The following is a 26,174-nucleotide window of genomic DNA, read 5'->3' on the forward strand; positions in this document are numbered from 1 at the left end:
AAGTTAATGGTGATGTTACCATTGGTAAGGCAGGGCACTTTGCCTAAATCAAGAAATACAGCCCTCGGGACACAACTTTATTCATGGAGGTGGAAGACAAACTTTCTGAGAAGTCCCTTCAAAGTCACAGTAGACTCATAAGCATATTCCCCAACAGCCCTGTGCCTGAGAGGGCAATGAAGTGATTTGGGGCTTCTCACCCTCAGTAGCTGGAACTCGTCTGCATGAGAGCAGGTCTCAGTAAAGAGTTGCTTGACAGGTGCTCAGTTCCCACCACAGCATCAAGACTGGCTCCTGGATGCTATCATACTAAATGTACATGCAGCTCCAATGCTGTAGAAATTCATGGCTGCTCCTTTAACACCCAAGAATGACATGGTTCTAGCTCCAGTGGAAACAATGGGGGGAAAAATTATCCAACACGACTTTGCTGTTTTTCATCTGTAAGTTGCACCCCTGTTGAACAGCAGTTGTTTGGCCTTTCTGCAACATTGACATTGCCTTAAAATTGCTCCAACAGCAAATGGAAAGGCAGAGGATGCTGTTCCCTTCAGTCCGGGACCTGGAGGCAGCTGCACAGCTGATCCTTCAGCAAGGAGTGAGACACAGGAGGACAACTTCCACACCACAACCCCTCCTCAAATACTCATCCAAGACAGGAGTGCTGTGTGGTGCTTGCAGTGTTGTGCAGAAACCCAAGTCAAGAGAAATAACATCTGGAACAAACTAAAATGGTTACAGCTGGGTAACAGAGAGGCTGAGTGGGTGCCTCATCCACCACGGTCTTGCAGCCAAAGCGATTTCAGTATAAATATACACTGAGTTTTGTTAACACTGTGCTCTTGTACAGCCATGCTCTGACACAATTTAGGAGGGCAGTGGGTTCCCCTTCCTCATACAAAATAGTTTTTTAAACCTGAAGCAAAAATTTAAAAGTAGGTGTTACTAGAACTGTTCAGACATCTATCTATCTATATATGGAAGGTGAAATACCAAAGAGGAATAAATACTGCAACACTTTTTTTCCCCCCAAAAAAGAAAAGCTCCTTCAAAGAGTAATTCATGGCAAAGCTTAGTTTATTTCATGACAGAAATAACCGTAACTTTATACATCTAACACTAAATAAAACCAGCAGAATGTACAAATCAAATCCATTATGTACAGGAATTCACTCTGAATACTTTATAAATGGACATTTCTCATGAACTTTAAAAAAAACAAATAATGGCAACTGCATATTTGCAGTCTGACTTCAAATAGATTGCAGAAGGATAGTGAACATCTTATACATTAAAAGCTGAAGTCCAAAGGAAAAAAAGGCAGCTTCACACACAGGGGAACAGCAAAGCTCAGAGTGACACTCCCTGCTTACCTCATGCCCTTCAGAAAAGGTAAGGCACAAAATGGTAGGGAAGGGGTGCCGCAACGCTCAGCTTTGGCTTTCCTGGCTGAGTCTTGTTTAGGAAACAACCTTCTGCAATTTTTTGTGTGTTTGTTTTTTGAATGGCAGACCATCAAGTCAGTTAAAGCATTTTTACAGTGGGTAACAACGCTCTGGAATTCAGATTCACTTCTGTTTCTTCCATAGGTTGGGCAAATAAATAAATGCACCAAAGATTAAACTAAGGTGCTGGTAATACTCTTTTTGTAAGGTAACACACTAAATATACAAATAATGTTCTAGTACTATTTACAGCTATTTTTCCTTGAAGATTTCCTCACTCTAGTAATACATAATTATTTGTAAGATAGAAACATTGAAGTAAATTTTATAGTTTACCGAGCGCTCTTTTTAACCTTTTTCCATCATAATGGCAGTATTTTAATTTCAAACAGGATGGCTATCTCCAGATTCTTGACCATACAAAAATTCAAGAGTTACAGCTATCAGTATTTTTTATGTTTAACAATTAATTTTAGTTTTACTTCATTTGGAAATAAGAAAATAATACAACTGCAAAGGTCTACAGGATGTATAAATAACTACATTACTTCTCTGCAAGAAGACCTTGTCCTTTGAAATGGTCACCTACAGATTAATTCAGATCCCAGACAAGAACTCAAACTATGTATTGCTCAAAAATTTTTCAACAACTGCTTATCTACATGCTTGCAAGGTATAAAAAGAACAGTCCATTCTGCAGCTTAGTAGACAGATATTCAGCTAAGGAAGATAAAAGGTAGAAATACTAACTCAAATGAGGTGGTTGCTTTGTCACAGATTTTGCTTAAATTTCGTTCAGTGGATCTGTTTCACAGGTACTACACAGTTACACAGATGTAACTTTATTTACGAAGTTTACCCTGTGGTATTACAGGCTTCTGGCTCCTTGGATATCTTGCTGCTGTCAGTTGTGAAACATTTGATGATACTATTTACTGAGAACAATTTAAATAATACAGTTCTGATTGTTCATATGCATAGCACATTCAGTTACCTCGACAGACATGTTTCTTGCTTTAAAAAAAAACACCAAACAAACAACAATGAAAGAACCTGCACCTTGTACAGATTAAGATGTTCACTGTTCGTGCTATTAAATCAGAGACAATAAAACTTGGGCTAAGCATGGCTGTGATTCATGCTTACTTGCAGGAAAACCTAGGAAGAATTTTTCCATCTATGTGGTGTAAAACTGTGAATTAGCTAGTGCTAGAAGTATTTCCTTTTCAACAGCACTAATGAGATCTGAAGACTCTGGTATTTTGAGAAAAAAAAAATAATTTTTACCCCATAGTAAGATTTTCATAGTTCTCTATCCTGATATTGCTGTGTGTCCCATTTGGGAAGTAGCAGGGCTCCTCCTTCCAACATGATACAGGATCAGATCGTACCTCGCTGGACTTCAGTGGATTTATATTCCCAAAGAAGCATGCCATTAGACTTTTTTTCCTTTGAGAGTTACTACATCAAATATAATGCACAATTAGAAACATCCATCATTAGGTTGCCTGCTTTGGATACATACAACAGTGCAGGCGACAGCTTCCTTTACACAACCAAGCATCATTAAACTAAACAAGGTTGTGCACAGAGGATGAAGTGTAAGCAACCTCGCTTACAAATAAAAAGCAGTTTATTTCTCTGAGCAGCCTCCCTGCAGTGGGCTGTCCCCTGGTCAACTTAAATTAACCATCTGTCTCAGAGAACCACTTCCTTAGACTTCAGTGGACCCCTGCCCGTTATCTGTAAAACATTTACAGCATTTTGCTGAACCTTCAATCTGCCACCCACTGACCCGGAATCTAAGTAAGTTCTTCAAAACTGAGATTCACTAACTGCCAATGGTGCATCTACCCAAAGAAAAAAAGTCACACGAAGCACAAGCTGCACAAAGCATTCTACCATCCCCTTGTTCTAGGGGAGTAAACAGACAATCTGGTACAGGTAATTTGCTCACAAACTTAATGAAATGCACATGAAAACAGAAGTAAAAAAAAAATTATACCAATAGCTGTGCATTTCTAGTTTTTAGTGCAGCCTCTTTATATTTTTTTTCCTTTTTCATTTTCTAAAAGTTACAGCATGATACTTACTCCCTGACACAGAAAACATTATTCTTCCAATTTTTTTTTTTTTTTTTCCTCTTGCCAGTTACAGCCAGTGCAGAAATATTTGCCTTCAAAGCCTTGGTGCACACTGAAGCATCTTAACTTCTTCCCCCATAACGCATGGTGCAGTATTTTGTCACCAAGACATTCAGTAGTGGGGAATAACTGTTTGCAAATAGACATCACTGTAAGCCTCAGATGCACAGTTAAATACTTAGCTCTTACAGATCATTAAGACCTCACCCTTCTTGCTCTCACATGTACTATATTCACTCTGTCTTTGTAACATGGGCCACTTCCACTTCTACAGTTTCGATGGCCTGGGTCACTTCAGCCATTTTCTGTCCTTGCTGTTGCGCCAATACATAATTTACCACCTGCATGATGCTTTGGTCAGAAAGAGTAGAGACCGATGTACACTCCTCTGTAGCTGCAACTGCTTCAATGGCTTCAAGTGTCTCTCCTGTCACCACCACAGTCTCAATCTCACCACCACCAACGCAAATCTTGGTTTCTTCTTCTTGCACGTCTGCTGCTAAAATGCTGATGGCGTGCTCCACCTGTGTCCCCTGGTTATGAAACTGAAGAGTATCTTTTTCCAGCATAATTTTGCAGGGTACGTAGTCCCTGTGAAACTTGGTCATGTGCTTCCGTAGCGTCCGGGCATCTATGTAAGCTTCGTTGCACACTGGACAGACGTACGGTCGCTCTCCAGTGTGTGTCCTCACGTGACGCTTCAACGAACGGGCGTCGGCCCAGGCCACTCCGCACGTTAGACATTCAAATGGCTTCACACCTGTTCTCAAATGGAAAGCAAGAAAAAGATGACCATCAGCATGTGTAAATATGCATGAGCAATGACGAGAAGTGACAGAACAGCAGGATAAAAGAACAAAAGAAATACTATAACTTTTTCTGTCAAAGAAAGAGATCTTGCTTACTATTTCTGTACAATATAATCAAAGCGTAACACACTCAATGGTAAGTGGTCTGCCCACTTTCGAATATTTTTTATTTTCAAAATTCCTTTTATTCCAGTTTCTCCCCTATTTTAAGCACATACTGCTTAATAAAATTGTAATTTTTTGCCAATTGTAAATTTCTGAAACCACATTTATTTAACAGAATTTGTCACTTACATTCCTAGTCACACTTTGTTTCTGTAAATCTTACGAGTCTCATCAAATCAGCACTTACTCTAGTTAGCTCATAACGCCATCTACAGCTTTTCCCCTCCTCCTCCACACTGCATGTGTTCAAATACTGCACCTGATGTTTGTATGATCTTATTCTCCCTTACATCCGAGTTCTGTAGTATCTAATGGGGTGTGCGGGTGGCCACAGACACTATTTCAGTACTGGCTTTTCCAGTTACTGTAGATTTAGGCTAGGTACCTATTACAGGACACTATCTCTTTAGAAACAAACACAAAATCTCTATTTCAATAGTTAGACAGCTCCTGTGTTTACTCATAACAGCTCTTTAAAAGGAAACATGCTTCAAAAATGTGGGCTTTGCCCCAAGACAAGAGCATATACGTAAGACTTCCAACACAGCTGGAACAACCAAATACTCAAAAATCGGTATCATATACTTCACATCTGAAGTAAAAATGCACACACTTTTTAAAGCTATAAAATGCTTTCATATTTTCCCCAAACATCATATAGTTTACTGCTTGTTAGAAATCAAGAAGCTGAATGACTTCCAACAGCAGTACTCTTTTTAAATTGAGGCTAATTGCTTTCCTGTTTGAAGAATATTTTGTCAACCGTGTGCACCTTTCAAAATGGAGAACGTTTTACTACATCCAATTCTTTGGCAGATACACATCTTTTAATCACTTCTAAAAAAAGTTCCTCTGCCATTGAAGTTCTGAGAAGGACAAGTTATCACTGTTCCTGTGTGCAACTGCAGTTTTAGGGAGATCCCAACAGCCACTTCTGGGAATCACTGGAAGCTAGTTAACAAACCAGGACCAGCAAAAAACCAGCTGGAGACTCTGTAGGAACTTCTATGCATCTTGCAACACAGGGCATACAGAGACTCAAAGAAACAACTACCCCTTTCTCTATAATGTTTTTAGGGGTTGAGGGATGTCGTGACTACTTGTTTTCTACATACCTTCATGATTGTTCATGTGTCTCCTATATTCCCGGAGTTGTGTGAATTTTCTTCCACAATGCTCACACACTCGTTCCAGATTTTGTTTTGCTCTTCCTTTTTTACCATGTGTGGCTTTCTGTACATGTCTTCTGTACAAAGCTTTCTCATAAAATTCTTTACCACATATGTTACACCTAAAATGTGTTAAGTGAGAAATCTATTGAAAACATTATTCTGTACTTATGTTATGCCTTTTAAACCAAATGCATTTTAATTATATTAGGCAAAGTTTAATAGGAATACTGGCCCATCTGATGAGTAGTTCCATAATTAGAAACAAAATTGTTGGAGCGAGCTACATTTTCTCTTATTCACAGCCACAAAGCTTCCACATACCATTCCACAGAAGTAAGATCACATACAAAGCATTTCTAACTTCATCAATTATATTTATCCTTTAATAACTTCATATTCATTAGTTCCAGAATTGTCCCAGCAGGGTAACAGTTGGACCACATCATCTGAAGTCACACATCCATTCCCAAGTGCTCAAGACCCTAGTCAACACCAATCAATTGGTACTTAAAAACAATGGACTAGGCCGGGGCATCAAACTCGTTTTTACCGGGGGCCACATCAGCCTCGCGGTTGCCTTCAAAGGGCCGAATGTAATTTTAGGACTGGATAAATGTAACTACTGCTACATTTATCCAATTCTAAAATTACATTCGGCCCTCTGAAGGCAACCACGAGGCTGATGTGGCCCCGGTAAAAATGAGTTTGATGCCCCTGGACGAGGCAGTTCCTTGTTGACTGGCTGTGGATCTGTTTAACCTCATATTGATTAGTACATTTCAGTTGTTAAATGAATTTCCTCTTACCTATAAGGGTCTGTGACAGAATGCGACTTTACATGAGAATACCAGTCCTTCTTCCAACTGTAACACTTTCCACAGAACTGGCATTGAAATGGCTTCACACCTAAATGTTTATTCATATGCTGCCGAAGATCTCGAGCTTCATAGAAACTCTTCTCACACCTGTAACAGTAAAGGTTTTAGCATCCCATATAAGAAAGATCTTGCTAACCCTGATTTCAAAGGCACTGGAACCCTCTTCTTTAATGGCAACTGAAGACTTTGAGAAGACAACATGTATTGTGTCACCAATATGTATATAAAGCACAACCCCTTTCCAAACCAGGGAAAATTAAAAGGAGCAGCACTTTATCTGAAGGTCTGAAATACAACTTGAGGACTCTGAAACACTTTTTCCTGTTATGGGTAACTATATTCTTTCTGATATTTTTATGGGGAATAATCAAAGGCAAACTGACTGAAATCAATTTAATCAAATACCTACTTCACTGGAAATCTTTCACAAACATTTTAGAAAAATAACTTATGTTCATCTTTGTTCAACTGGGCCAGAAGCTCAAGCCACCAAACGAGAAAACTGAAGTCTGGTTATTGCTTAATGAAGGTCTCTAAACCATTTATGACAACATGAATCATATTCTTAGTAGAAATCTTCACTGCAGGAAAAACAAGTACTGTGTCTGTTTTGAAGGAGCTGGGGAATCAAAATATTTTCTCTGTCAACGTGATCTTTTGCATCCATGACTGTAGTGCCTTGAGTAAAAATATTTTTATTTTTTAAAATATATTTCTCCTTCAAAACCAAAATTGCCTTCCCTAGTGTGTTTTATCAAACAGTTCTGTCCCTGTTGTGGACCTTATTAGCTCTGTTCTTTGTATTTCTAAGAGCGATATTTTTAGCACTAAATAAAAACATTGCTGACAGAATTAAACTGAGTTTTCAGCAGTTAGAAAAATATTATTTTTTGCGAGCATGCAGCAGCACTACCAGAGATACTTTAAACCTACATTTATACAGTCCTAAAATTACATTCGGCCCTTTGTGGGCAACCGTGAGGCTGATGTGGCCCCTGGCGAAAATGAGTTTGACACCCCTGCTTTAAAGAATACTTTGGATTAAAGCTTTCATTAAAATCATGAGTTGCACACAGGCAATCAAATAAATCGTACAACCCCTCTTAATACCTGAGTTTTCCAGAGACTTAATTGACAGCTTGGAAATTAAGCCCAATTTGTGCTTTTGCAGGTCACTTGACAGGTTCTCCTATAGTCTACTTGGTCATTACAGAGCTTCCACTAAACTAAAGTGCATAATGCAAAGATATTTAAGTGGTCATATAAGTTTTATAATTAAGTTAACAGCAACAGTCAGTGAGTTTTAGTTTATGATGTTCCCACAGAGTTGTTTGCTAAACACAGTGTGTATTGCAGTGCACACAAATACATTGTAGACTGTACAGGAAATTTTCAAATTAAACTGGAATCAGCTATCACAGTAAAAGAGGGCACAAAGAGGCTGAAGGCCTTTTGTTTACAACTCTTCTGTTGGTCCGACAAAGGAGCTTTAAAACCACATAGCTACTGATTCCAGCTACAAGTGCAAACATATTCATCAGAAAACAACTGTATGAAACTAGAGCTAGGTAACAGTTAAAACCAACACTTTTGCCCTCCAATGCATGTATTAACAAAAGCGCATTTTTTTTACTTACTCTTCAAAAGTCTTACCCCAGGCTAGGAAACAGTATTACGCTACAACAAGGAGCTGCTTTTAATCTTTAAAATTACTAGGATCATTAATGCTAAGAAAAAAAGTCCACCAAAAAACCCCACCAACCAACTTACTGAGTACACTGATATCCACGAACTTCAGGCTTTGGCTGGTGTTTCTTTATGTGTTTACTGAGCCCTGATGCCCTGTGGAAAGATTTTCCACAGATGGAGCAAAGATACTTGGATTCTCCTGACAAAAACAAAACAAAATATGTTAGGAAGCCAGGCCTCCATACCTCTGGAGTGCTTTGTCAGAGTGGTTTTTTTCTTCTCATGTAATTGATCTTAAGTAATCAGAGCAGTGCTACAAAGAGAAGTTGGATTGATTACACACAGATGGAATTTTTAAATGTATTTTGTATGTGCCAATGTAATAATACACAGAGTGGAGAGGTAGCAACTCTAAATCACTCTGTTGCACATTTTCAAACACAGGTACAACATGGCAGTTACTAATTAGTCATGAAATGTGAACAGACTAAAAAAATACCCTCGTGTGAAAAAACACCGACTGCCTGCATTCGTATAACATGCAACTTCTCCAGCAACACAGCATTGTTTACAGATGACTTACATCTTGAGTTTGAGAAACAACACCTTAAAATAAAAGTTTTCTGCTCCAATTCATCAGTACTAATATAAATTCCTTAATTTCTGGAACAATTTGTCAAAACAGTCTCTCACTTTTGATTCCACCCAACTCGGGAAACAAGAAACACAGACAATTTCTATACATTACAGTTTTAAAACTCAGCATGTGAAAGATTACAATATAATAATTTAATACAAGCAAAGATCTTTCAAGATAGCAGGTTTTATAAAATTTCAGTATTAGTACAGCAAGTCCTATAAAGCATATATGGAGATTCAGGGAGATTGACTTTAGCATGTTTTCCTCTGAAAGGATACGCTGGAACTGTAAATACTCCAGAACATATCAGCCTATTCCATATCTTTGTTGAACTGACACAATACAGGTATTAAATATGTACATAAAAACACACAAACAGACCAACCATGATTCCCTGTTATTGTATAGAACATTTCCATAATAACATTAAGCTATGGTGAAAAAAGTCCAGAAAATAAATGGAAAATGACTACTACCCTCTATCTCAGCTGCCTGACCAGTAGAAGAAAGAGGAGAAACTACTATTTATTTTTTTTTTTAAACAGTTCCTTTAACACTGAAGAACAACGCTAAAGTTCAGAAGCATACAACAGCCAAAGTAAAAGGATCCTCTTTCTCATCACTTACCTGTATGAATGCTCATGTGTTCCTGAAGACTTCTTTTTGTGACAAAAGACTTTTCACACAATTCACACTTGAACTGTTTCTGTACTTCATGGAGAGCTAAGTGCATTTTTAATCCATGCTTATATGTAAAGGTCTTTCCACAAACCTAAAAAAATCCACATCCAGTGGAATAGGACAAAAATAACTCATTATGTAACAGGTGTTTAACTTCAAACACAACAAAACCTCCTGTATTTCTTGGGAACCAAGATGGCCAAGCCTGTGATTTTGCCACTGGTGCCACTGTGCTGGTCTGTTAAAAAAAAGAATACTCAAGGGAAGACATCCTTCTCGACATAAGAATATGAACTTCCATCGTTGAACTTCATTCTAGTGTTCCCCGTCTTGGACTACAAGAATTTTCATTACGAATGTTACAGTAGTTTTCCCCATTCTGAAGTGACCTAAATTAACCTAAATTTTAGCACAGTGTCAATACTTATATATGAAGAAAACATTACTGATTACAGAATAAAAGGACTTTCTCTTTACCTTGCATGCATGTGGTTTTACACCTGTATGTTTGAGCATATGTATTCTGAGAGAATAGAGCTTAGGTAGAGTTCTCCCACATATATCACAAATAAATTCCCGTTTAGTTCTCCCTTTCACTGAAGACACGCCTGTCTCTTCTGTGCTAGCAGCTGCAGTGTTCACTTCGGTCTTCCGAGTGTGCCGGACAAGATGGGCTCGCAGGGACGCACCATATTGGAATTCTTTTTTACACAGCTAGGAAAAAAAACAACATTCCAACTTTACCTTGCATTTAATAATCCAAAATTATTTTTTTAAAACGTAATCTGAGGTTTTAAGTATAGTAATATGATTAGCTAGGTCTACAACGTGACTCCAATAGGCATTTTTATCTCAGGTTAATCAATAGTCGAATATTTTGAATTTTACAGCTATTGACAGAACAACTGATCACTTCCCAAGAAGGCTAACTTCCAGGCTAATTTAAACACAGTTGCAAATTTACTAGTAAGGTTAAAAGTACAGCCCACTCCAGCAGCAAGAGCACTTCCATGTCACATAGTGCTGTCATGCCAGGCAACTGCACCACATTCTACCCTGCTCCATCCAGATCAGGGCTGCAGCCATCCCTAAAATCCATAAGGAAAATAAATACATGTACAAAAAGAGGCAAGAAAAATAATTAATAATGTCATTACTGAATGAATTTTCATAAAGAGGGAAGTTTACAGAAAAAACACCAAACAAACAAACAAACAAAACCAACCACAAGCCACACACACCCCACCAAAACAAACAAACCCCCACCAAAACAAAACCACAACTTACTGGGCATTTATAATCTTTAGATCTTTCATGTTTCAGTGTGTGCATTATAAGTGCATAGCGCCGCTGGAACACCATTGCACACTCAGTGCATTTGTGCTGAGCTTCCACTTCATTATTTTCTGTGGGCTCTCTTTTGGGCTGTTTCATTTTTTTTCCTCTTTGTACCAGCTTCATGGCAACCTAAGTGGGAAAAACATAACCCATGAATGAACTTTACTACACTGTATGTTTCCTCTGCAAGTTAGTACTAAAAGCTGATGTTTCTGTGTGTTACTATAATACCACCAAATTTTCCTCAGTTTACTTAGCTGCTATAGTTACCCTCTTTCAGTTCACTGCAAAGCTACAGATCTCATGGTGGGTGAAAAACTGGTCTTACTTTAAAACCATAAATTGATTATAATTATAGGCAGACAATTACTTACCAGTTCAGAGACAACTAACTATTCAACCCTGAGTTACTGCCGAAGTGAGAGCTAAGGGATAGTTACAGAGGAACCAGAAAGTGCTGCCAGTCACAATTTCCATCAAATGTTTCCAACCCTTTCCTAAACTCCAACTTCCCTTTTCAGGATTTAAATTTGCTTTACTACAAAAGTCAACACGAAGTGGCCTAAATAGTTTTTAACCAGCCAGCAAAAACTGAGTTATTAATAACCAGTAAAAAAGCATATACTATTTAAGCAAAGTTCTTTCTCATTAAAAGCATTCCAGCTTTATTAGGTGGGGGGGTTTGTTTGTTTTTTGTTTGTTTGGGGTTTTTTTTTGTTAGAGAGTAGTGGTTTTTTTGTGAGGCAGTATTGGCAGTGCTACCTGGAGCTGATAATCTCATTTTCCTTTGTAGAAACTTGCTGTCAAATTCTTTAAAAGACAAATTGTAAGTGAGCAGGCTGAAATTTCCTGTATCAGGTATCTCGCCTTCAGATTTCTGAGAATAAGACAAGGGAAAAAAGTACAATGCATCCACATTTCTTCTTCCTGTTTCTCACCAAGTAACATATCTAACAGTTTTTGAAAATATGCTAGCTCTTCCACGTCTCTCAAAAACAAACTAAAACTCAACACAGAGGCAACATTTTCATGTTTTCTTTTGGGTTGTTTTGGTTTGTTTTGTTTTTAAATTTTGCTGTTGCTCTGAAAATGTAGGCAAACTTGGCTAACCTGTGAAGCCACAAAAATAATTTTGTTCTGTAATTTGGTTAGTAAGAGCTTGGAAAATAATCTGTTCATAGAAAGCACGCTTCATCCTGAACATCTCCATGGCATGGCAATCACTACAAATCAAAAGTCAGCAGCATTTTTCCTGTAACCTCTCTTTCCTGTTATTCTTCCAGCATCAAAACTGGACACCCAGGAAAGAGCATCTCCTTCCCAATGCTTACATGACATCTAATGCCATATGGGGGGCAGTTGAGGGATGCACGAAACAAAAATGCTAAAAGCTACGAAATTAGTTAGGAAAGCAGAAACCTATTTCTGAATCCAATTCTGAGAAATCATCTAAACCATTTTTTCCGTAAGTGGCCACTGTCTGTAAATATCATCTGTCAAGGAGCCAGATTTTAAAACTGTAAAAAATTTACCAGGAACTGTTCCTGAAGGTAGATATTTACCCTCCCAAAACAGAACAGAATTTTGTCATTCTCCAGCCATCATAAATAAGTTGCTCAAATATTTTGATTGTGCTAGCTTTAACATTTGGGCTTTAAGTTGTCCATCTGTAAAATGAGACTAATGCTACAATTTCTATCTACGAGGGTGTTGTAATGCTCTGTTTTCAAGTCTTAACAAATGTAGGGTCTCACTTCTCTGACAGATATATACATTTGTTTATGACTGACATACACATGTGCTAGTTAAGAATTAAATTTCCAGATCATTAAGAATTTTATGGAGAAGATACACCTGTCCAACCATAAGAAGCTGGGAGAAGATACTCAAGCTGGGATAAGGTCTTCAATATGGAAGGAATTTTGACGCCAATGTTGTGTTTCATTTTGTTTTTCTTTGCACAACTGTCACATCTTAGAAGTTACTTCGGTTTGCAGTAACATTAACCACTCAAAAAACCCCGACATTTGCCAGAGAGTCCTTGGAATGGAGAAATAGTCTTTTCAGACTGGTGGCAAAACATGGGACTATTACTAACAAGAGGCCTAATGACTGATAGAATACCTGCTGTATTGCAGATTTAGGATTTGTCTTTCTATTTTGCAGTTTTTTTTCAATTCCTTTATGCAATCTGATATATCCGCCTTCACTAACAGAACGCTGACGAAGCTTGCTTTTGTAAGTATCATCCTGGCTGGAAGCGAGGCTTTCTGGTTGTGCAGCTGAAGGGCTCTGTTCTTTACTTTGCCTGCCATATATTTGCTGCAGTGTTTCTGAGGACTCTTCAGAAGCAGTGTCCATGTTTGCTTTACCACTTTCATTCTGATCTGTTGCAATTTCCATTTGACTTTTTGTGTCCATGGCTTCCACAGTCGATGGCTCAGCCTTTGTGACACACACAACGCTATTTGAGATGCTCTCCAGGAGCTGCATCTTGACATAATTTTCAGTGGTTTCACACTGCTCCACAGGCTTTGCCAGACCATTCTGAGTGGCCTCTGCAGGCTTTGGGGGCAGGAGCTCAGGCTTGGGTGCCGCTGCTTCCTCTGGCCTCGCAGAGGAAGAAGCTCCGTTCACAGCTGCTGGCGCTTCACTGGCTGTGAGCTCAGGCTGCTCAGCACTGTCCACCGGCTGCATCTCAACTTCAGTCTGCTCTGCTAAATTTTGTGTTGACTCTACTGTTTGGATATCTCCCTTTTGGTACACTGTAATTTGCTTCTCTTCCATCTGTTTGTGCACATTTTCACAGATTTCGAGGACCTCTGACATGAAGAGATGCCGGGCAAGCATGGCCACATCTGCCATGCTACAGAAGTCAAAAGTTAATTCTGAAGTATAAGCAAATTCCAATAGAGGCAGGAAACTGGACTTGCAGAACCCTACCAGGAATAAAACAAGAGATTAGAGCAAAGACTGATGAGCCCGAATTACACCAAAATATCCCGTGATGGACACAACAGATCACCTTTTATACGGTTAAGTCTGAAATTTAGAGCAAAACACAACTGCAAGTAACATTGAAGCCCCTCCGCAGGGACTCAATTAATTAACATCTATGCAAAAGCACCCTCCTTGTGTATTTTCTATGTGGAAGTAAGAACAGACAATTTTTCCAATAAGTAATTAGAACTGAGGTATTTTCATAATAAAATTCTCAAGAAGAATGTTTTAAGATATCAGGAGAGTCACAATACTTTTGAAGCAGATTAACCTTAATTAAACCAAAGTCCTTCTGGACATGCTACATTCAGAAAGTCAGGACTTAAGTAATAACTGATGCGGTAGAAAAATAACACAAGAAAGTGGCTAATGAAAAAAATAAAGGTAGGGATATATAGATAGAACTGCTTAAAAACTAGCATTTGGTATAATTTTCCACAGTTCTGTAAATCATAAATCAAATATTTAATTTGAGGACCTTCTGGACCATCATACTAGAAGTCTATTGTTCATGCAGAGACAGGCACAGTTAAGAGGCATATGTTCTGTACAATATTCTTCATCACTACAAAGCTGTTTTTAGAAAATTTATTTTAGGATCATCTCCTATCTTTAAGGTACCAGAAGGTTTGAAAAATAAGCAGAAACATATGAGTGTTTTACAAACATAAGGAAAAAATTTAGTATTTGTTCAGCAAAAGAAGTCTCTGAGAAGCTACTCAACATCCTCTGTTGATGTACTGAAGCATTTGATTATGTTCCCTTTTTTTAATGTTTGTGACTAATACAAGGAGAAAACAGGCCTAAGTAAGGTAAAAATCAATCCAAAGCTTCTCAGAAATTTGAAGATGAAATCCCGTTGTCCATTCAATACGGAAGATCAGATTATGCAAAACCAGAGTGATCACTTCAGCATTAAAATCCACACAAAATACTTTTAGATTAAAAGAGAGAAAAAGAGCAAGATCAAAATATCTGGTTGTCTTGAATACTCAAAAAAAAAGTACTGTACACCTTATTTAGGATATTATGATTTCTAGCTTTGAAACCCACAACAATTCACCTGACAGATCCACTACAGCTTCATGACTAGAGACAGCTCCTTTCTCAATGAAGAGCTCTCGGAAGTACTCGCTGTTGGCTGCCAAGACAGATTTGTGAGCTTTGTACTCCTCTCCTTCAATCAGCAGAGTCACATCACAGAACTGATTGGAAAGCCTCTGCTGATTCAGTTGGTTTAAGACTGACAGACAATGTTTGGAAGATGACTGCTTCACAAGGCCCTTACTGTCAACCTGTCATAAACAACATTATGAGAACTTCATTACATTTAGACTGTGCCTTTTTAAGCATTCACACTAAATCACAGAAAAGGGTTATTTTCTGCAACCATACAATCAGTTCAACCCTGTATAATATACAGCTTATATTTACTATTATTTTATTTCTTTAAATGCATCAAGTTTTACCCTCCCTCCAAACACAGTTAAAACGGACAACTGGAAAAATGAGAAGACATGGATATTCACACAGTTCTTTGACCATATTTTCAATGCTATAGTCAAGAAATGGTTTCTAGATTCAAAAGTCTTCACATGCATATGAGTCCCCAGTTATCATCAATAATTTTATATATAAATACAGCATCACTCATTAAGGAATGGATATAGATTCCATTAGAATCTTGTATGTGATGCTTTACTACTTATACTTTTGTCATTGATTTTCCCTTAGGCCCTGTATGCATAAATAAGAGTCAGAGTGATTTTATTTTCCAAAGGTGACATACTACAATTAATTTCGTGTCATGTATACCAGTAACTCATTTGCACATATATCGAATATCTTTGGCAAAATTTATGTCATCTTATTGTAGCAAGATTATCACAACAATAGAAAATAAATATGTGACTAAGAACATGTTAGCAAACATCTTAAATACATTCAGATGTAAACAAAGGTACTTACAAATACAAGCTCATGCTTCGCTATTGGCTTCTTCTTCACGGGTTTTGGGGATGCAGCTGGGATTGATGACATATTACTCGATTCATCATCTGTTTCATTACTGTCTTCATGAGATTTTGCATCCAGTCCTAGTTCCTCCAGCATTTCAGAAGGATCTGACAGAGATCTAGAGCGATCTAGCTTTTCCTGGCACTTGCTGCACTCCTTAATGTAATCTTTAACCTGCTTAAGAATACCTAAGAAAAAATTAATGAAGCTAAATTAGGCTTCTAATGTTCATTCAATTTACCCTAAACAAATAATTAAATATGTAGGTGATTAGCAAAACAATATTACACACTTAAGGAAAAAAATTCAGTCAGTCACCTACACTTTTCTCCTCAGACTTCTTTTCACCAGTTCTGCTTCTCTCACATTATTGTATGATATTGTCTGTCACTGCTGTAAACCATTGTTAATTTGAGAGAGAACATTTGGAATGTCACTATATCAAGCAAACTCTCCTAGAAAGATTTTTGAAGCTAGAAAAAATAGCTGTATTGATACATTCACTCTAAGAATCCCAAGACAGTGAAAGCTGTAACCTGCTTCAGCATTTCACCCACAGAAGTGGATCTCAGCTTGTCCTTACTGAGAGGGAGAAGAATTGGAAGGCTCACCTAAGCTTTTGAAAACTTGGGACCAACTGTGTTATATGCCATGACACTGATATGTATTACTAACACCAATTTAAATCAATCGCTTATGATTTTAGAATTTAAAGAAATTCATTTCCCACCAGTATTTTAACTGATGAAACTAAGTAATTTTAGATAGTCAACTGTTCCTAAGCTCAGGGTCCTCTTCTATGTACCAAGACATTTTCAGTGTACGGCTTTCAACCCAAATTCATTTTCTTCACTAGGACAATATAAAAGCAAACGTAACAACATCTGTGTCTCTACAGTTGAAAATCTAGCACAGCTAAAGAAGTGGGCTGACAGAGTCAGATTTGCACTGCTCACACCTCTTCAGAGCATGAGATGCACTATCATTACATAGGTCTCTGTAAGGATCAGGAAAACACAGACTTCAGACCCAAGGCACTCCAACGCAAGATATTCATGCCCATTTCAAACATTTTTATGTTTCCTTGATTTCATCTGAAACCAGGGCTAGTCCCCAGGACAGAGGGTTTATGGTCTTCAGATCCCATACCTAACACCCTTCCTGGCCACTGGGCCACACTTCGGCCCATTTCTTCCCAGTTACAGACACAACAGACAGATGCCCATCTCAGGATGATGAGCTGGTCAAGGCTGCTGTCCACTGGCAGCAGAAGCATATTTTAATGGCAGGGCAAACCAATGTTTTCAAGGAGACACAGATAAGAAACAAAATACAACTGAAAGTAGGGCATGAATTTTAGTATTATCAGTACCAGAGAAATAGGTTGTGTAAATAAAGCTAACCAATAAGATCAAAACATGCAGACTACAGAATGCCCTCTTCTGATGAACAGAAGATATGCGGAGGTCCATTAAGGAAGTTTCCAGCATAGGATGACAGTAGATGCTAGAACAGTCCAGTATTGGGCAGATAATGCGAACCCAGATAAAGGCAAGAAAGCCAACAACATTCAGATTGGATGTATCAACTTTGAGACACCGAATCCTTTTTCACAATAAAAAACCTTCAAGTCAATGAGATTGGGACTGAAAGGATGGGCTGCAGCTAGACCAAAAAGCCTTCAAATTAAGAAAACTAAAGCTGAAATGACTGCCATGCTGACTGATAGACGAAAAAAGCAAAACAAGAGAAGCAGTACAAACAGAAGCTGAGTCCTGGGCAACTGACCTGTGAACAACTGGACATGTGTCTAATGGATACATAAGACTAAAAGTAGAACAGCAAATTCAAAGGGAACACAGATACCAAGTCAGTGGCTCAGCCAAAAGAAGGCCCCAACTGGGAATTACTGCTGTTTGTACAGTACCATTTCTAACAGCTGTGACATCACTCAGGAACCAACTGAGAATCAGTTTGGCCTTTCCAGCTTCTCGTTGGAAGAAACAAATATAACAATGAGCACAAGGACTTTGAGGCACCACTGGCAGCTCTACTATTTAAACGTGAACACCATCCACGTGCTAGTTTGAAAAGGTATTATGAGGTGAAAACCTGAACTAGGTCACGTGGATTATCGCCCTATACAAAGCATACGAGCTGAGAAATTGCTACCTTAAGCAGGCTGTACACAACACTCGGATGGGGACTGTCATGCTCAGCGTTTCCATACATTCGAAATGCCACTACTGAACAAGCAGCCGCAGGACGACTTGCTGACCAAGGCTGCACCTCGCACAGCCAGGCCTCCCTCTTAGGGTGCCACCCAGAACTGCTCTTCGAGACGGAGCGCTGGACGGCACAGTCGAGACAGCAAGCGACAGTCCCCTCCCCGGGGAGGGCACACAGGCACCCTTCCTTCTCACCAACCCGCTCACGGACCCAGCGCCGCGGGGACTGACCCCAGCCCCGCCAGCCGCCCGTTCCTCTCCCCGCTCACCTCGCCACCAGTACTTCTGCGAGAGCCCCTGCCAGGTCTGCAGGCGGGTGCGGTGGGAGCCGTCGGGCGCCAGGTGGGCGGCGCGAATGAGGCGGTCGCGGCGCTCGGCCTGCAGCACCACCTCGAGCTCGGCGAAGCGCTGCTGGTCCCGCTGCCGCCGCTGGTAGTAGAGGGTCCCGCCGCGCACCACGTAGCAGGCGGCCGCCTTGCGGATCTTCCGCTTGGCGTTGCCCTCCGTCCCCGGCGCGTAGGGCTCCCGCTCGTTGGTCAGGTAGCGCAGGATGGCCAGGTAGCTCTCCTCGCTGGACATGGCGGGGCGGGGGGAGAGGGGCAGCGGGAGGACGACGCGGGGCGGGGGGATGAAGGGGCGGCCTCCGCGCCCTCAGAGCCACGCCGGGCTTCCCCCCCTCGCCGCCGGGAAGGCGGGCGGAGGGTCAGGCTCTCGGCCCCGCTGCGGGGCTGCGTCTCCGTGCGGGACGGGGCTCACCCGTGCCGCTCACATGCGGCGGGCCCGTGCGGGGAGAGGCTCACCGGCCCTCGCCGGGGGTCCGTGGGGCTGCGGAGGCACCTCCCGGGGCAGGGAGAGCATGCGCTGCCGAAGGAAGGAGGATCGGGGCCCTCCCGCGCCTCCGCCGGCCCCTCGCCCAGGCGCGGGGAGGCCGGACAGCGCGGCCCGCAGGCGGCGGGAGCCAGGCCCGGGGGGGAACTGGAGTTTCGCAGCCAGCGGCGGCGGGTGGGAGGGAGAAGCTCGGGCAGCAGCAGCAACGGAAAGACAAAATGGCTGCTGCACAAGAGGAAGTGAGGTCAGAGGCCCGCGCGCATGGGAGGGGCGCGTGCGCAGGGAAGGCGCAGGTCCCAAGAGGGAGCAAAGCCGCCATCTTGGAATTGGGCAAAAGAGAGGCCGAGCGGAAGGCGAGTGGCCGCCATCTTAGAGCCGGGCGAAGTTTGTGAGGGCGGGCGCGGGCAGGGCGCTGGGAGCAAGGGACAGTCCTAAATAAATAGCTTTATTGGCGTAGCTTCTAAACGAGCACCCTCCGATCCAAAATTGCCCTAGGAGCAGGAGCTACGAGAAAATTGTCAGTGTGGTTTTATGTTGCAGGGGAACTGCATGACCGTTGAGGCTCTCCGTGCATCGAGCATGCTCTTTTGTATTTGTGAAAGAAAGATAACCTGAACGCCAACTGCTGGTTGTCCTTGTCCAAGTTCTGACCTGATTTTGTTTTACATCCATAATAGGCATGAAACGCAGAAGCCCCAGGATGCCCGCACCCAGGCAGGAGCATAGCCAGCAGCGACCCTTCCCCTGCGCTCAGTGCTTGCGAGGCGGCACCTGGAGCGGTGTGCGCCCCCCAAATGCAAAGATACTGACCGCGTGGAGTGAGTCTGGCAGAAGGCTGCAAAGGTGGTCAGGGATAAGAGCATGAGGGATGAGGTGAGGCTGAGAGTTTAGCTTTTTCAGCCTTCAAAAGGGAAGGCTTTGTGAGGACCTGGCTGCTGCGCACAGCTACTTCACCAGGGGATGTAGAGAAGACAAAGGCAAACTCTTGTCAGAGCTGCCTAGCAATAGGCAACAAGCACAGGTTAGAACACAGAAAATTCTAGTTATAAATAAGGCTTTTTTTTTTTCTTTTTAACCATGGTGATAGTCAAATAACAGGTTGCCTTAAGAGGTTGTGGAACCACTGTCTTTGTTAAAGACTCATCTGGATGCAGCAATGAGCAACCTAATTTAAATAGACATGCTTTGAGGAAGGGGTTGGACTAGATGACCTCTGGAGGTCCTTTTCAACACAAATTATTCTGTGGGTCAGTATTTTATTTTTTGTGAGAAATATTTAATAGAGAACCAATTACATTGCATTAGGTAAGCACAAGCACTTTAATTTATTAAGTTCCCTGTCAATTCATTGCATTATATCTATGTTTGAGCTGAATAACGTGCAATTACACCAGGTTATCGCCCTGAACAGCCTGCCTCACTCACTTGAAGAATAACTTGTGAGAGGAGTAACCTGATGGGCTGTTATTCTTTACTGTCTCACCCTATCAGTCAGAACTCGTGAATAAACAGCAGGGTGATCTTAAAGCCTTTCCTGTCCACCTCTGCTGAAACAGCAGGCAACCAAAGACTGCAAACTTCAAAGCATTAACAAATATTGACTTACTAATTAATCATATCTGACAATCAATTCATATGTATCATTAATGGTATTTCAAGCAGACTGTTCGTAAAAACTCATCTTTGCTTTCAGCGCTTTAGCTGGAAACTTTCACGAGCACCAGGTGCTTGATACATGACACTGATTTAATCAGGATTTTATATAGTGGCCACTAGCATAGGTAACTTTCAGTGGTGTTTTTTAATACTAAACACGAGTAGCTCCTATTTTTTTTTTATATAGCAAAAAGCATAACTGTTTGGAAGATAATGGTGCAAACTGCATTAATGTAATCAAGCTAGACCTATTTTAAATTAGTTGCAACCTCGATCTAGACCTGTATCTAATAGACCCAAACCAAAAAGTATAACTCAAAATACAGTCCAAATTGTTCACTACAGCCATTGTGTTTTTGAAGCCCAAAAGAACTGCAGGAAGCAAACCTATGATAAGGCTGCTGCTTTCTTGACCACTGGATTAAGATAACAAAGCAAGACCTCAAAGCTTCACAGTGCTAGTAAGGAGTAAGATGCAGCATCAAGAAATTGAGAAGTGTCTGATTCAGAAAGTAGAGAAGATTCATTTTCTCCTATACTTCCAGTAAGTCAGAGGACATTGTTTAGCCAAGGCCACTTGGTACTGTCCATCTAAACTATGGCGAAGTTTGGGCACACTGTCTGTGTAATTACTAGACACATATTCTTCACATGAATTTAACAAATGGCCACTCCCTCTAGGGGTGGGAGTGTGGGCAACTCCTAAGGGAACCCCTATCTGCATTCTGGAAGTTGAACACAAACCTAAATGAGCTTGAAATAAATGTACACCATCCGCTGCATCTGAAGCTCTTTCAACCCATTACCAGTGTTGCAAGTGCTGCTAATTAGATCATAATTGCAGAAAAATGGCCAGACTGGGTCAAGAAACTGATTTAGCTTAGTGAACAAGTGCAAGGCAGGACCTTTACAGACATCCTTTTCCTGACGACAGCTTCCAGCAATTTCCCAGGAGTTGCATCTGAACCTTTATGTGTAACAGCCATGTGGCCCATGAAACCATCCATTCCCATTTTTCCACCTGTTTCTCCTTCTATCCTCTACATGTTGCTACATGCATTCCACAACACAAGAAATGCATTTGTCACAGACAGTATTGCTCCGCACAGCCTTTAGTTTGCATCTCTGAACGCGGAAACCCTTTTTATGCCATTTGACGTAGATGCAGAATAAACTTGTGCTGTTTAGTCATTCAGGCAAGAACAGCTGCTTCTACATATTGCCTTAAGAAACCACGTTTTATGGCAAGATGTTTTTGAGTCTGCAAAACCAGACATGGTTATTTCATAGATTAATTTTCTTCAGTGTATCTCACACAGTTGAAGAGAACATGGCACAAGTTCTGAAAGTTAGTGAGATATTTATTCAGCATGACTAACAGTTTGGCAAGTTAGCGCTTTCCACCAACACGAGGAGCAGAAACCTTGACTGGTTTCACAATCTTCTGCTTAGGTGCTGCCTTTGTAGGAGCCTGGAGAGAAATAATAAAGTATAAGCAAAGAGAAAATTTATTTGCTGTCCTTAAAGCTTCCCTTTGTATTTAAGATTCTGGACAGAAATTAGGCAATTTAAATCAGATTAGAATTATAATCTATGAGATTAGGATCACATTTTGTTACACACATATGACTGTAAGCCTACAACACGTATGATGCCAACATACAGCATGAATTCATAAGTAATGAAAAAGATGCTAGCATTCATCAAAATATTGTTACCAAGTTCCTAGATAGTGAAGATGTCACATCCAGACAAGTTTTTAGCTATTAAGAATCTTTGACGCATAGTCATAAAGTTGTTTTACTGTAATACTTATTTCTTCTGTAAAAAAAGGGTCATTCTATTTAGCTGTTTGGGTATGTTTAACTTCAGTACAAAAGTTTGGTTAAGATCTTGGCTTATAGATTAAAAAAAAAATTAAAAAAAAATTTTTAAAAAAATCAATAAGTAAACACTTCTTCCAAACACAAATGGAATTGCCAATTGAGTGCTGCAACAGAATGTTGCATTACAACACAGTGTATTACATTTCATTATTTCTATCCACCTGTTGCATCTTACCTTTGCAGCAGAAACAGCTGTTTTCTTGGTTGCCTGTTTAGCCTTCTTGGCTTCTTTTGCAGCCCTGTTAGTTCACAGAAAAAGGTAACAGTTATTCATGTCTGCCATTCACTGTTTCTTTGTCTCAGCACTGTACAAGCTCCCTAGGATCAAGAAAGGAATGTATTATTTCAGATCTATCCTCTGCACTCAGTACCTCTACGAAGACTATTACAGAGAAGGCAGAACTGAGTGTGACTAAAGCAATATTTTCACAAAAGGAGAGGGCAAGAAGAGACCCTTCTCTGCTGCTACCATCACCTGCCGAGATTGCTCAGTATTACCTCCAAATATACAGATTAAAAAACACCAATGCCACAACCAAAGCCACAAAAAATGCTTATAAACCATGGAGATCCTCTATAATTTAAGATCTTGTATGAAAAGCGTTAATAAACTTTGAAAAGCCTGGGATAGCTTAATTTATCTCTGTTTTCTCACCTAATAGCTTGTTCCCTCTGCGCCTTTCGTACTTCGGGCTTCTGATTTCTTTTAGCCATAATCTCAGCTAAAGAGGCCCCAGTGATCGCTCTCTGAAACTTAACAGCACGACGTGTGCGTTTCTTCTGTATCTCTTCCTAAAATGGCAGAAGATGAAGACAGACAATTAGTATAAGACGTTAAATAAAAGGCTAAAGACAATTATAGAAACAAGCTCCTATTAAGATCCAAACTATTATAAAACTCTACAAAAAAGCAGAATTTTACTCTTTTCTTTAGAGATAACCAATTTCTTGATTTGCCCACACAGATGAAGAGCTCAAAAAGAACAATGTATTCTCCTTTGCAAGGTATAAACACAGTTATTTGGAACAATGTCAGAAGGTCAGCCATCTGTAACTCCCAGAAAAAAAAACGGGGGGGAGTGGAGGGATAAAGTCTGCTTTGATAGAATCTTCTGAAAGGAAGACACTTCCCACCTATTCCAAGTGGAATCACAGTGCTGGGCAGCAGTGTAAGCCATTGAGCATCAACTTTCTTCAAACAAACAGGTAAAACACACTGACTTATAACATGTATGTAAGCATTTCCAAATGCTCTTCTGCTGTGCAAATTTAAGCAAGACAACTGAAAATACCTCATGCTACATGCCTTATTAATTTATCTTTTTCATACAATGACAGCTACATAGGAAAGACCTCCTACTAAGTTACAGCCCAAAGTTTTCAAGAAGAGTACATGAAAAGTTCCCCACCCTTTAACCCCCAAACCATCTGTTTGGAAATAATGATCCACCAGATTTTCAGCTCTATGCCACACTACCACCATTCAGGAAGTTTTCAAGTCCAAGCTTTTAGAAAGTCTACATATTAAACAGCATTACCAACCTTCTGTAAAATTAATTTTTTAAAACATATGCCATTCATATAAATGTTGAAATCAACTGAACCTACTGTGGTTCTGAGGGAGCCCTCAAAGAAGCGATATAACGCTTTTGCTGAGCTGGATAGCTTTCAAACATAAAGCAACATGCCAACGCATGTAAATGCACACACGTTTGTACCATTATTAGCCAGTTTTCATCCTGATTATATAGGTCATGCTTCTGCTAAACAGCAGCATACTCAATTTACCTCTATTCTAATAGACCATATCTTTTGATGGAAAAATTTTCAAGCAGCATTAGTTGGTCTATACTTACTGACTGTCCTTTCTTGTGTTTACGCCTGTATAGAACAGTCCAGTTGATTTGACGGGGGTTTCTCTTGGAAAGGAATGCAGACTCACATTTTGCATTCAAGAACTGAAAAACCTGGGAAGGTAAAATATTTTGTGTAAGCTTTGTTTCTATGAAAGACATTACTACAGTTTATGTCAACATACCAAGTAGTTATTTGATTCAACGTTTTTCAACAGTGATGCTTTTGTATTTCTTTACACAGCCCTGACAACCCAAAATTTTAGAACGTACTTTAAAAAATGTCAAGTTTGGGATTTTGTTGCGTCAATTAACCTTATGGCTTACAAGGCTTTCCATTATAAGAAATTTTCCATGCCTAATTTAGTTCCCTTACACTAAAGCCAAACGTTACAGGTTTTGTTTTCATAGCACAATGAAGCAGCCTATTTTTTGTGAGGAAACCTCAAATTACCACTTGCATCCACTGCTGCACTATATCCGGGGCACACCATGAAAAGCCATAACCAGCATCATACTTTTCAAATGTCTGTCCTCAACTAACTCTGCACTTCCTCTAAGCGCAAGTCAAAACTTGGCATAAGGAAAAGAGACCGATATTCCACACAATTCTTTCTTGCACAGTTGGACTAAGCTTCTTGCCTACAATCACAGGTGGAATTAGCAGGCTGATTTACTATAAGCCATACAATTAAATCTGAAGTATAAACAGATTCCCAGGGGAGCACCCAAGGATTCACTAGGTCTATTTACTTAGTTATCATTTCCCAAGAGATTCTGTACAGCAAGACTACTGTCCTGGGGTATCCAAACCCCAAACCCGTCTTTTGTAGATATTAAATGTATTTTTATTTCTGACAGTCCTACTTGTATGAGAGCCTGAAAGGCCTCTCCTCTGTATTTTATCCCAATGATCCATACCCAAATTATTTGCAAGTCCCATTGTTTAGTTCAGCCAATCTCAGCATTAGATGTCATATATATAAACAGCATTTTCTACAGAACTTTGGTACTTTAGACCAGATGCTTTAAGACGCCTTTCCCAAACCACAACCTTAAAACACGACCCAAAACCCAAAGCTACAGCACGAGCACGGTTCTCCTGCAGACCAGTTCTGACAGCAGTCATGACACCTGGGCACCGACGGTTGCAGTGCGATGCTACTCCTTATGTACGGCTCAATACGAGCGGTTCAAGCAGACGCTACAGCAAGGCCAGCGAAGAACCCGGGCAACACCGCATTTCCCCACAGCGCCTCCAGTGCGAGGCCTTCACTTCCCCCAGCACCGCGCCGGCCTCTACCTCAGACCTGCCGCTCTCCCCCTCCTGCAGGGCCCGCTCCTGCCAGCCGCTGCCGCCCGACACCGCGGCTGCCCCCTTCCCGCGGGGCTCGCCTCGGCCCCCCCGCTGGCCCCTCCCGCCCCCCGACCTCACCTTCCCGTCGGTGCGGGCGTAGCGGCGCCCATGGCCCGGGTAGATTTTGTACCCGCTGAAGCTGCACAGCTCGACCCTGCGCGGGAGAGAAGAGTTAGAGGAGAGAGCAGGGGAAGGGAGGAGGAAGGCCCGGCCCTCCGGCGGCCTCCCCGCGGCGGATGGCCCCGGATGGGGCGGCAGGAGCCGCCGCGGCCCTTACTTCATGATGGCGGCACTTCAGAGCCGGGCGGCGGCCAGGCCGAAGAGGCAGGGAGGATGACGGGAAACGCCGTTGTGCGCGCCGCGCGCAGCACGCCGGGACGGCTCCACCC

The 26,174-nt window shown here is 40.9% G+C and overlaps 2 protein-coding genes and 1 long non-coding RNA gene across 4 annotated transcripts; 1 reads left to right on the forward strand and 2 right to left on the reverse strand.

The window, feature by feature from the left end:
- Positions 1 to 1,067: 1,067 nt before the first annotated feature.
- On the reverse strand, positions 1,068 to 19,184 carry ZBTB11 (zinc finger and BTB domain containing 11). Its single transcript, XM_065650020.1, has 11 exons — positions 18,475 to 19,184; positions 15,930 to 16,165; positions 15,025 to 15,256; positions 13,086 to 13,900; positions 10,911 to 11,090; positions 10,101 to 10,337; positions 9,570 to 9,714; positions 8,384 to 8,501; positions 6,542 to 6,700; positions 5,679 to 5,854; positions 1,068 to 4,349 (listed from the first exon to the last, which is right to left on the reverse strand). The coding sequence occupies exons 1-11, from the start codon at positions 18,782 to 18,784 to the stop codon at positions 3,823 to 3,825; spliced, it is 3,135 nt and encodes a 1,044-aa protein (XP_065506092.1). The 5' UTR covers positions 18,785 to 19,184; the 3' UTR covers positions 1,068 to 3,822.
- LOC135997627 (uncharacterized) lies at positions 18,403 to 23,211 on the forward strand. 2 transcript variants are annotated; one of them, XR_010607467.1, is made up of 3 exons: positions 18,403 to 18,547; positions 19,711 to 19,906; positions 22,879 to 23,211. It is a non-coding gene; the product is annotated as an uncharacterized LOC135997627 (long non-coding RNA). The 2 variants fall into 2 exon arrangements; XR_010607463.1 differs by lacking the exon at positions 18,403 to 18,547 and adding an exon at positions 18,677 to 18,763.
- Positions 22,030 to 26,168, reverse strand: RPL24 (ribosomal protein L24). Its single transcript, XM_065650271.1, has 6 exons — positions 26,063 to 26,168; positions 25,864 to 25,939; positions 24,432 to 24,542; positions 23,231 to 23,367; positions 22,751 to 22,814; positions 22,030 to 22,160 (listed from the first exon to the last, which is right to left on the reverse strand). Exons 1-6 carry the CDS (start codon positions 26,065 to 26,067, stop codon positions 22,080 to 22,082), a joined length of 474 nt encoding a protein of 157 aa, XP_065506343.1. The 5' UTR covers positions 26,068 to 26,168; the 3' UTR covers positions 22,030 to 22,079.
- Positions 26,169 to 26,174: the final 6 nt, after the last annotated feature.

The sequence above is a fragment of the Caloenas nicobarica genome, chromosome 1 (genome assembly GCF_036013445.1).
Source record: "Caloenas nicobarica isolate bCalNic1 chromosome 1, bCalNic1.hap1, whole genome shotgun sequence".
Classification (NCBI taxonomy): Eukaryota; Metazoa; Chordata; class Aves; order Columbiformes; family Columbidae; genus Caloenas; species Caloenas nicobarica.

What these genes read in the sequence shown, in the direction of transcription:
- ZBTB11 (XM_065650020.1), bottom strand. Translation starts at nt 18,784, where the DNA reads ATGTCCAGCGAGGAGAGCTACCTGGCCATCCTGCGCTACCTGACCAAC. An exon ending in GCAGAAGTACTGGTGGCGAG is followed by an intron (nt 16,166 to 18,474) that starts GTGAGCGGGGAG and finishes ATTTTTTCTTAG; the next exon opens with GTATTCTTAAGCAGGTTAAA. An exon ending in TAAAACCACATGCATGCAAG is followed by an intron (nt 9,715 to 10,100) that starts GTAAAGAGAAAG and finishes GGATTTTTTTAG; the next exon opens with GTTTGTGGAAAGACCTTTAC.
- RPL24 (XM_065650271.1), bottom strand. An exon ending in AACACAAGAAAGGACAGTCA is followed by an intron (nt 23,368 to 24,431) that starts GTAAGTATAGAC and finishes CTGCCATTTTAG; the next exon opens with GAAGAGATACAGAAGAAACG. An exon ending in CAGCTGTTTCTGCTGCAAAG is followed by an intron (nt 22,161 to 22,750) that starts GTAAGATGCAAC and finishes ATTTCTCTCCAG; the next exon opens with GCTCCTACAAAGGCAGCACC.